Source organism: Drosophila miranda, chromosome XR (assembly GCF_003369915.1).
Source record: "Drosophila miranda strain MSH22 chromosome XR, D.miranda_PacBio2.1, whole genome shotgun sequence".
In the NCBI taxonomy this organism is placed as follows: Eukaryota; Metazoa; Arthropoda; class Insecta; order Diptera; family Drosophilidae; genus Drosophila; species Drosophila miranda.
Genome location: NC_046674.1, coordinates 807,616 through 819,204, shown reverse-complemented (window position 1 = coordinate 819,204; position 11,589 = coordinate 807,616). Strand labels below are relative to the sequence as shown.

Here is an 11,589-nt window from a genome sequence, read left to right as displayed (position 1 = left end):
TTGCATTTTTGAAATGACACATGGAAATTTTTGTTGTTTTGCAGCAGCAGCAGCGGCAGTGGCAGAAAACGGCCAACAGATTGACAGCAGCTGCAACAGACTGACGACAACAGCCGCAGCAGCCGCAGCAGCAGCAGCAGCAGCAGCAGCAACAACAATGACAACGGCCTGGAATGGTAAGCGAAAGTCGTGCGCAAATCCGAGCAGGCGACAGCATATGGATATACTATATGCTATATGGCTATGGACCGCTTGTTGCCAGAGATAATTGCTGTCGCATATTTTCAACGTCCACTTGTTGTCGCCGTTCCAGCCACCACAGCATCAGCAGCAACAGCAGCAGCCAAAGGCAACCGGCTGCCAGCTTGGTAACATGTGTTGCACCGCTCTCGCCGCTGCCCATATTCGGCCAACATGTTGCAATCTCCATGGCCTGGCTACCCGGCTGTGCAAATATTTGGAAGTTCCTCCTGATAGCCGGCGATAGGAAATTACTTTACGAGCCATCGTCACATGGCAATTTTGTATGCATTCCGCTCCACTGTGCGGGCAAGTTCAATGTCTCTGCGAAATGAGAACAGAGAGAACAAAACACGAACGCGCGAGAACTGCGCCGAAAGCAAATGAGCGCAAAACAGACAAACAGACAAACTTGAAAAGTGTTCCAGCAGAGAATTCTCTCACTAAATGCGGCGTAGCACAGTATAAATTAGACTAGTCACTTACACTGCTAAATAGTATTTAGTTATTCAACTTAAGGTAACACATAAAACTCCACTAGACAAAGTAATACATCCACGAACAAAATCAACTTCATGGTACAGCAAACTCAAGAACAGAACAGAAAGCAAATCAGTGGAACACAAATAAACGGCAATTGGAAAGTGTTCCAGCTGATGGGAGAAAAAACGGAGATAGGTCGCTGCATGAATACCCTTCACACTGCTCACACAAATCACAACAAACCGCAATATGAACTATGGCCAATTACTCAGAGTGTTTATTAATATTAAGTCTTTTCTTTCTCTCACCAAAACATTCTCTTAACAAGCGCACCCACAATTCTGTAATACCTGAAACAAAAACACACACAAAGAAAAAAGACAAAAGCGCCCACATTGTCACGCACGCCGAGCATTTCAGTTTTTGCCTCGAGAGAGCGGCGTTTTCAGAGAGCGTAACAGACAAAAGTTGTTCTCTCTGCGCGCTGTTTGTTGCTGCAACCGGTCGATTTTTTACAGTTTGTTTTTAAAAACGCAGGAACATGGACATGCACAGGCTGATCGCTGAGGTTAGGCGGATGCCAGCCCTGTGGGACTCCTCGCATCCGGACCACGCCAACCGCCTGGAGACGCAGCGGCTGTGGAACAACGTGGCGGAGGTCTTGGGCTGTAACGGTGAGTGGCTGATTGGAACCGAGCCGGTTATATCATCGTTGCTTACGCTCTTTCCATGGAACAGTGGACCTGTGTCGTGCCAAATGGAAGAATCTACGCTGCAGCTATCGCCGGCACACCCGGCGGCAGAGCCTGTCCAAGCAGCAATCATCACCATCTCCGGTCCACCAGTGGTCCTATGCGGAGGAAATGGACTTCCTTGGCAATCTGCAGCGCACCGACAGCAGCAACAACGAGGAGGAGGACGGGGATGTGAAGGAGGAAGCGGGGTCCGACTCCGACATGTCGTTCAAGAGAGAGCCGCTGCCGGCGGACGAAATGGAGGCGGACAATGACGCACTGATGCAGGAATTCCAGAACATGGCCACCCCACAGGCCATGCGCCGGCTCTCGCAGAGCATTTCCCTGGCCAGTGCCGCCGCCGAGGAGCGGTCCATGCCGCAACAAGCCGCCCCTTCTCCGTGCAACAGCGCATTTGGACTGGGGCAGATGCAAATGCAGGGATTGGGACAAGGACTAGGACACGGGCTTGGACACGGACTTGGTCACGGACTTGGCCACGGACTTGGCTTGGGCATGGGAACTGCCATGGCAGCGGCGGCCGCCAGCAGTTGCCACTGTGCTAAGCGCGTGGACGAGCAGGTAGACTTTCTGGAGAGCCTGAAACGCGAGGAGCAACAGTTGATGCAGTCCACCAGCCAAGACCTGGCGCGCTGCAAGAATGTGCTGCATGTGGGTGACTCGGACTATAATTACCTGATCAGCTTTATGCCGCTGATGAAGCAAATGACGCCCATCCAGAACGTTTTCTTTCGGGCCAAGATGGGAGAACTCCTGCTGCAGACGATGCAGCAACAGCCCCCAGTGCACCTTCAACAGCAACAGCAGATGATGCTGCAACAGCAGCAACGCCAGCAGCAGCAACAACAAGAGGAACCACAGCCCTCGCAAATGTTATTGAACCAGCAGCAGATGGCCTTGGACCAGGCGGAATTGCAGTAACATTCGCGAGTGCAGCGAATAGTGGGAGAGGGAAACAGCAAGACAGCGAGTGAGAGAGAGAGATACAAAGAGAGCGCACCAGTTGAATGCGCCTGTCTGTTAGGTGCACTGTGGTTACAAAGTAGAGATTATGTTTGTATACATATGTTGTAGATGTCGAATTTAAGAATAAATACTCGTAAATGTATGGTATATTTCTAAATTTCATTGATTTCTTATCGCGTATTGAAAACTGACCTATACCTGACTACACTTTAAAGCTGATGGATTCCACTGTCGCATTATTTTATTGGCGTAAAGCACAGCAAATTGTGTCATAGCAGCCACCTTTTTATAGCCACCTTTTGAAAACAAAAATACATATGTGCGCTAAGAAACAGCGAAGGGGGGCATTTCTCATTTCTGAGCGATCACTGTACCACGAATTTGTACGGAAAATAAATATTAAATGAGAAAAGCAATTCTTTTGGCCCCATAGATCAATGCACTTGTGCCCTTTTCGCTGTGCTTCATCATCATGTGATGAGACGGAGAGAGAGAGAGAGAGAGAGAGAGAGATGGAGAGGAGAGAAAGAGAGTGACATTTGTGTGGGCGGCGTTTGAGTGGCTTTTGCTTTTGCCAGCTGCACAGAGCAAGGGCATGCATGCATCCGTGGAACGTAATCTTGCCGCCGCTGGCCGCTGGCCGCTTGCCTGCCCACACATGTCCGTCGTACGCCTTTAACTGTGGAACCGCATCAATAAATTACAGTAGAATGAACCCCATCCGATGGAGTCAACGGCGGTGGTCCTGCCGTTTTCCGTCTGTCTGTGTGTCTCCGTGTGTATGTGTGTGTGTTAAAAGCCAAGTCCAAACTTAACATGGCCATAAAAAAAGAACGCAGCAGCAACAACAAAACTGGAAAGGGGGTAAGTGAGAGGGGAATAGGTCGCTCGAGAAATCAACGCAGCTGCGGATGACGAATCGAAATTGACATTGAACTGAAGCTGGGAGTCGTAGTGGAGTAGAGAAGAGACGAAGAGGCGAGAAGTGGAGAAGTGGAGAAGTGGTGGCCAGGCCGCTCTTGGAAGTCATGTGTTTGAACTTGTTGCTGCCGCAGTTGGGGCAATGGCAGGGGCCTGCCTCATGAATTCTAGCAACAACAGCAACAGCTGTAAGGCGCTCCAAAAAAAGACAGAAAAAAAAACAAAGAAAAAGCAAACCAAAAATAACAAACCCAGAGTTTAAGGTGTGTTCTTGAGCTTGAACGACGGTCGATTCGAGCCCACAGTGGCAGCAGTTGCCGTTTCCAGTGATTGGAAACCGTCGAAGATTGGATTCGGAGAGAGAGAGGGCGGGAGAGCGCGGGCAATTAACGGCAACAGCACAGCAGCCAAAAGAACATTTGCCAATTCGAATGCAAATTGACATTTGTCACTCGAACGTGCCCATGGCCAATACATTCCACTGCTCCAATCCCAATCCCAGCCCCAGTCCCAATCCCCGTCCAGCTGCTGCTGCTGAACATTCCAATATTCTTGTAAATTTCCAACCGATTCATGGGCAGACTTTCAACTACAGTGGAACGTACTCTGATGGATTTTCGCACCTTTTGGCCAGCGTCTAATCGCCCCAGCCAGCCGGGCATGAACGTGTTAATGATGCCGGAGAGCCGCCGCAAGAAGTGCATTTACCTGTCCGCTTTTGTTCTTTCGCCGCTCCTCCCGGTCAAAATGCAAATTTCACTCTATTCAGCTCACGTCAAATATTTGTAGAGATTTTCCAAGTGCATTCTGGCACACAGGTGTTAGATCTCGCAGCCCATTGTTAATGCGTGTTGCTGTTGCCAGTCTATTGTTGCAGTTGCCGCATCCTCAAAACCGTTAAAATGTTGCGGAATTTCCAGAATTTCGCTTAATTCATCAGCCCAAAAGGGTTTCCAACTAAACTGCGGCGACGCTTCTTTTCTAACACCTTTTTGTTGTTGTTGTTTTGCCCAGGTTTTGCATATGGCCAACAGGTGCAAGCCGCATGCGGATGTTGCAGATGTTCAATGGTTGTGGCAGAGTGGCATAGGGGGAGGTATGGGAAATAAAAGGATTGAGCAACAATTTGGTTAGCAATTGATTATGGTCATGCCATGTGGATCTGGATTCCAGTTAAGGCCACAAGTACCTACTAAACGAAAACTTATGTATAACTGAAGATCGTTGGGGAATATTGAATGACGGAAGAGCCACATCAGGCCAGCCGTCTCGACTGTATGCTCCTTCGTTTTATAGCATTAAATGGGCTCATTATATCATATAGTTTCCACTTAGCAAACGATAAACTACCCAGTCATATATCTACCATACCGATTCGTTAAAGCTACCATTTCTTCGGCAGTTTCACGGCTCCAGTAGGTACGGTACGGTCTCCCGGCTTACACACATTCCAAAGGCCAAAAGAACCTTATGGTCTTGGACGCTTGTAACTCTATAATTTAGCCTCATCATTAATATGGCTTTTGTGCCTGACATGAGCAGAGTTGTTCGCCGTTCCCTTCGGGGGCCATGGACATACATACATAATAAATGCCTGTGACACCTCTTAAGAAGATTATGCACATAAGATTGCACATTATCCTCGGTCCCAAAGATGATCGTGAGGCCTACTCCTCCTCCTCCTGCTGCTCCTTCTTCTGATGATGGTGGAGCTGCCGTTGGAGTTGGCTCCTATTCATGGGCCATAATCTCGATCCGTTTTGGCCGCCACAAACCAATCAAAACATGCACTTAACATTTTGGCTGAACCTCAAAAACCTCCAGCCTCAGCAGATACATCGTTAACACCAACAAAGCATCTGCATAGATGCTGAGTCACTGGGTACGTAGTCCGAAAATCAGGTACACCCCCGTTCCGATCCTATCCGATCCGATCCGAGCCGAACCGACCGCCGGCAATCAAGCGGAGTCAGTGGGGCTTTTGTATTGCCATTGCCTTGGAGCAATCAATGCTGTATGACAGCTAGGTTAACAGCCACCTCCATGCCCCCGTACCCCATGCCCCATGCCCCATGCCCCTTGCCCCATACCCCATACCCCATGCCCCCACTCCAGCCTCCATCGATCCTACGCGCTTCCTCTTGATTTCGTTAAGTAAATCTCCAACATGGCTGTGGCAACCTTCACGTGCTCGCAGCCATCTGTCCGTCCCAGCGCAGAGGTTCGTTTCCATGGCCCGAGATCATGATCATGGCTTTAACTGGCTCTTGGCACAGTACGAGTGTACCCAGAGTACTATACTCGGATATTTTTAACTCTCCTCCTCTTCTGTGTCTGTGTCTGTGGCTGTGGCTTTGCCTTTGGACTTGGACGACTCTCGGGTTGCGTTGCGTTGCGTTGCGTTTATTGTTGTCTCGTTGAGATCTTCGCCTCGGTCTCTGGCTGCGGCGGCGGCGGCGGCGGCGGCGGTACCCAGCCAACCATCCGAGTCAGCCATCCAACCAGCCAGCCGTCTGCGTCTGTTTTCTTTTTAAACGCTTTTAAACACCTGAGAAACTTGCTTTTTAATGTGCGCACATGTGTGCGGCGTCGCACTGATGACGACGACGACGACGACTACTACTACGATGATGAAGATCGTTCCTTAGCTGGCTGGCCGACCCCCCCCCTTCCACACCCATCTCCAACTCCAACTTCATCTCGGATCTCCAACTGCCTCGTTTGTGCCATGATGATGAAGCAAATATAACAAATCTCAGAGTTATCAACCGGCAACCGAAGAGCAGCCGCCGCACAGCTGAGTAAATCAATTGAGGCTCACAATTCTAGGAATTCTTTAGCTCTCTCTTTCTATCTACATCTCTAGTTCTAGCTCTAGCTCTAGCTCTACCTCTACCTCTACCTCTCTCTGTGGCTTCTTCTATCTAGCAGTGTGCTGTGTGTGCCTGCCTGCCTGCCCCTTGAGGTGTTCCTTGGATGGTTGGATGCGTCGGCGTCGTGTCGTTAGGCGCGTTTAAATATGCAAAAAGAAGGCACTGCCGTTAACCCTTCAATGATGACCAGGCTAGTGACAAAAGTAGCAAGTCTTGTGAATTGCAAAATCGAGAGGAATAGAGTTAGAATTGGTATCTGTAGGGTGTTATACAGAATCACAGTTTAACGAGCGAACAGATCTTAGCAATGGCATTGATCAGAGGAAGTTAGAAAGGAACTTAGTCTCACGAGGGGAATCAAAATGTATATATTCATCTATGTGTAATATAATCCTTGATATAATCTGGAATCTACAATAAGTACTCCTTATTCAGGATTAAAAGACTAGCCCATCTATAAAGATCTGTATGTTCTGTTATACTATAAATACTTGAAACTTGGCAAGTAGAAATCTAGTTTAATTTTTATTGAGTCCGTTTTCTAGGTCATATTTCTTATACTGAAATTTAGAGTTCATTTACGCTCTAGTACATAATCTCTATCAATCTATGCAGAATCTAGAATAAGAGTCAGTTGGAGATTCCAAAAACCCTTAATATTTCTACCTCCCTAATGCTCTCAGTCGAATACCTATTTTCCTGTGGAAACTTGGGCCATGGGTTTACATCACTAGTATAAAATGTGATACACCACATCGCTAGACAAGGACGTTAATGGGTTAATGGGTGCACAAGTGTTGGTTGGCCCCCACGGGCAGTGTCGGACAAAGACGCGATCGAGATTTATACCTAAATGATTAACCATTTCTCCCCGCCGATCTTCGGTCCGTCTGTGTGGTGCCGGGGGTGCCTCTTGGTGTGAATTTGTAATGCGGCAGAGGCAGAGATCTGGGTTCGGTTTTCCTTGTGGTATGCACACTGCTCGAGGGGCACCGCCGCCGCTGCTTCCTTTCCTCCGTTGATGCGCGGCCTCTGCTGCTTCTGACCATTCTTTCGCTGGCGATTGACACCTGCATGCATTTCTTGTTTCTCAGGTGTGCACTGAGCTCTCCTCAGGTGTGCTTGTGTGTGTGTGTGTGTGTGTGTGTGTTTGTCTCTCTCCCTCGTTGTTTCTTTATTTCATTTCTTCATCTTTGTCTTCTTCTGCTTTTCATGAGCTGTGGTTGAGTCATCGGCCATTAAAAACATGATATTGTTGCTGTTTGCTGATGGGATTCCAGTTGTGGAAAAGGATTTCATTGCTCATCTTTGAGGTTCCACAGGGCCCAGTAGGCTCTTGCAGGTAGTTTGTTGTGATTGTCCCAAAAGGCATGACGTGTCTCGTTTTATGAGTAACCCTCGACCCTTTCCCACACCTTCGATGGCCTTCTCTTAATGCATTTTAATTAGACAAAGTGCATTCCACACAGTGTGTGTTGGGAATCGAGTCCAGTGGAGAGGGCTACCTACACCTACACCTAAAATAAAGAGAAAATCTCCAAAGTTTTGGCCAAGAAACAAGGTTACGGAGCACTGTTACCGTTACCGTTACTGCGCCTGTGTGCGCAGGTGTGCAAAAGCATTAAGATTCCACTCGAAGAAGAAAAGAGTCGAACAATTCCACAACAAAAGCTCAACCTCAAGCTCAAGCTCAAGCGCAAGCGCACATTAAAATGTCTGCCGCCGGCGCAATTCTTCAAACTCCCGCTCTCTCTGTGTCACTCTCTCTTGGGCTCTCTATAATCCCTCTCCCGTCTTTGGTGTAAGCTCTCTTTTCGGAGAGAAGAAGCCACAAATATTAAGTGACTGCCCAAAGTTCAAGCCCAGGCGCAGTGCCAGAGTGCAACGCTGGCATTAAAAAAACAAAATACTTATAAAAAGTTGTAAAAATATTTCGCACGACACTCAAATCACGACTGAAAAGGCTAACCAAACGCGAAAAAGGTATTTCCATACCCAGTCACTGATGGAACTCAAGGGTATGTCGGGTTCTTGCAGAGCTTAAATATCTCTCTCACAGCGTGGCTTAGCAGCAACGGGTGGAAGGGCATATCTCGCGCTCTTACTTTAATAGTCTGGTCATATTTCCTCTGATTGCATTGGGTTTTCCCCCATACATCAGGTATCCTTTAGTCGAAATCCTTCCCTAAAACCCCACATTCTTTTACTCGTTTCTTCTGTTGGGACTGGCAACGATTTCAGGCTTCAAGTTCAGTGAAGTTCAACGCGAAAAACGTGCGGGAGCAAAAGCTGCAAAAAGCAGCAGAATCCACACACAAAAAGAGTGGCTAGGGCAACCGAGATGCCGCCTGCACTGCACTGCCTTGCCGCCAATCATCATCATAACTGGGCAATCAAATTAGTTGTTGCTGTTCTCATTAATGGGATTTATCTGGACAGAAGAAGCCATCGCCGCGCTGGCAGCCTCCCAAGACCCATGGGATCAGGGGATCAGGGGATCTCTTGCAGGTGTTCGATTCGTCGGCTGCTTCCAGAAAGCTGCGTCATTGATTAGCTACAGAAATCAGACTAGACCTGGCCTGAGCCGGCCCCAAAGGAAAGCACAGCCCCAGGCACTGGCACTGGCACAGGCACAGGCGCAGGCGCAGTATATTGGAATTCAAGGCAGCAAAACCCGGCAACAGTAACAGTTTTTCTGGACATTTACTGGTTGGTTGCCTCGTTTGCAGCTGCCAAAAACATAAGTCACGATTTTCGCTTTTGTTAATTCATCAACGAACAATTTGCATTTTTTTCCAACTCATTTTTGTCGGTTATACCCTTTCTATCATTTGTGGCATTCGTGGCTGGCATGTGGCTTGGGATTATTTGTAGATTTGTAGATAGATGTAGATACTTATTATTATAGGTGCATATCTTTGAATCCTTCTTATGTTTGTTTGTTGGTTGGTCCCTAAGGTTTGTTTGACACATTTGGTTTTATCTTTGAGGTTGACTTGGTACTTTGTGTGTTCTTAGAATGTATAATGCAAAGAAAACAATTCAATGATAAAGTTGATTGCTTTAAGAGGAATGGAGTCTTGATAGAACGTCCCTGATATCTGCTCATATCCCAAACAGATATTTTCATAGGTATACCTTCTAATTTGAAACGATTTTACTTGAATTATAAATCCCCTGCCAACCCCAGGCTCACTCGCACTCACTCAAATCTTCTTAAATAACAGAAAGAAACTTCTGGTGCATTAGGTTTTGGTTTATAGAAAAGTATACTGTTGATATATGGCTGATGAAATCATTCAGTTCGAGATGATATACTTATAGGCCTGTGTATTTCAGGGAGTCCGAAGATCTGTCGGTCTATTGCCTGGTTTTTGTTCTTACAATTTTCAGGGTATTCCTACTTCCCCCATGTCAATCACTGATTTCATCGGCTTATATATCAGTTTCTGGTTTCATTTCTTTAACGATTTCTTTGGCTCGTTAATCTTTATTTCGTTTTCCCTCTTTCGGGACAACCCTTTGCAACACTGGCTCCCGCTCCCGCTGCCGCTGCCGCTGCCGCTGTTGCACGTTGCAACCGTTGCTCCCACTGACAACAAGTAAACTTTAATTAGCATTTTTACGCCAACAACAACAACTGCAATTATCCCAACTAGAGCGCGGTTGCGGGTGGATTACCCACCGCTTGCCACTGCCACTGCCACTGCAACTTGCAACTGCAACTGGAACAAGCAACTGGAAATGGAACTGCAACTGGCCGGGCTGGCAGCTGCAACAGAAGTGTGCAACTTAGTTTGGCTGCACTCTCTAGGCTCTAGTCTCTAGACTCTAGACTCCCAGTGCCGCCTCCCAGGGCCATTTCCTCCCATACCCATGGTGGAATTTCTGTCTTCTGTTTTTTATTCCCGCTCTTTCCTTGGCGAATTTCAATTAAACGGCCCGTCAAGCCCGATAAGCGACAGAGCTAGAGACAGGCAGGGAAGCAAGAGATCCCAGATCCCAGATCCCAGATCCCAGAGCCCAGAGACGAGCAATTGGCCATCCAATCCAATCCGAGATCCCCGCTCGGCATCCCCGGTCCGGTAGCGACTGTGACAGCAATGTGTTAACAATTTTCGCGCCACAGCTGCTGTTGCCCCTGCTGCAACAGTTGCAAGTCTTGGCTGCCTCCAAGTAGCCTAATTACGAGTCAAACTCTGACATAGATTGCACTCGGAGGCAGTCGAGACGCTTTTCAGTAGCCACCAAGTGGCAATGGCAATGGCAATGGCAGTGGCTTCTGCTTTTGCTTTTGCTTCTGCATCTAGCTCCGAAATATAATTTAAGCCTGGCCTTGGCTGTCTGTCAGAGCAGGAGCTTAACCCCCGAAAGCACATTTAAGCGAATATTTAATCTTTGAAAAACTTATATTGGGAATTATTTGGAATCTATGTATGTAGGTATGTTTGTTCCTTCTCTCCCTCTAGTTTGCTTTCTTTTCCAGTGTGGCTTAGCATTTGAGGGCAAGTGAGTGCACCGCCCTCCATATCTAACTCTCTTCCAGTAAGACTCTGAGATCTAGGCACTCATCGGGACGGACGGATAGACAGACCTGGCTATATCGACTCGGCTATTGATGCTGATCAAGAATATATGTACTTTATGGGGTCGGAGACGCTTCCTTCTGGGTGTTACACACACCATCCTCTATACACTTATACTCTTTTTGAGTTTCGGGTATTAAAAATGTTCGCTAACATATTCCCTCTCTACCACAATGGGATAAGTGCTCCTGGGCACTGGTGGCTGCTCCTCCTCCCCATCCTCCCCCTCCTCCACCTTCTCGATTGCTCTGCTCTGCCCTGCCATTAGTGCGGTTTCGTGTTTAATCCTCATCAGCATTTCGGCCACTGAAAGAACACCAAGAGCAGCAACCGAAAATGTTTAACACAAATCAAATTAAGCTCTTGTTACACTCCGAACAGCCCCCAAAGCCAGGTCTCATTCCCATTCCCATTCCCATTCCCATTCCCATTGGCAGCCTCGCGGATCATTAAAAGTTTCACCACATGATTCCCGTTAAAGTTGCACGTTGCACACGCAAACACGACCCTGCCTTGCCCGGCCGTGCCCTGCCCCCGCCCCGATGTAACCGATCTCAGCTGCTGGCAGTCCGTCCTCTGATCCTGCTGGGAAAGAAATCACTGCTTTTTGTGGCTTAAGAGATCTTGGGCTAAATGGTTGGATCTGGACTTGGGGGCCAAGCCGCGACATCGATGAACACTTCCCCGTTGGAGCCAACGCTGGCGAGAGAAGAGTTCACGATGCGGCAAAAGAGGTCGCCTGGATCCCGGTCGCGTAATTACACT

General features: G+C 47.9%; 1 protein-coding gene across 1 annotated transcript; it reads left to right on the top strand.

The window, feature by feature from the left end:
* Positions 1–1,158: 1,158 nt before the first annotated feature.
* Positions 1,159–2,601, top strand: LOC108152525 (histone-lysine N-methyltransferase 2D). Its single transcript, XM_017281926.2, has 2 exons — positions 1,159–1,397; positions 1,462–2,601. The coding sequence occupies exons 1-2, from the start codon at positions 1,265–1,267 to the stop codon at positions 2,397–2,399; spliced, it is 1,071 nt and encodes a 356-aa protein (XP_017137415.1). The 5' UTR covers positions 1,159–1,264; the 3' UTR covers positions 2,400–2,601.
* Positions 2,602–11,589: the final 8,988 nt, after the last annotated feature.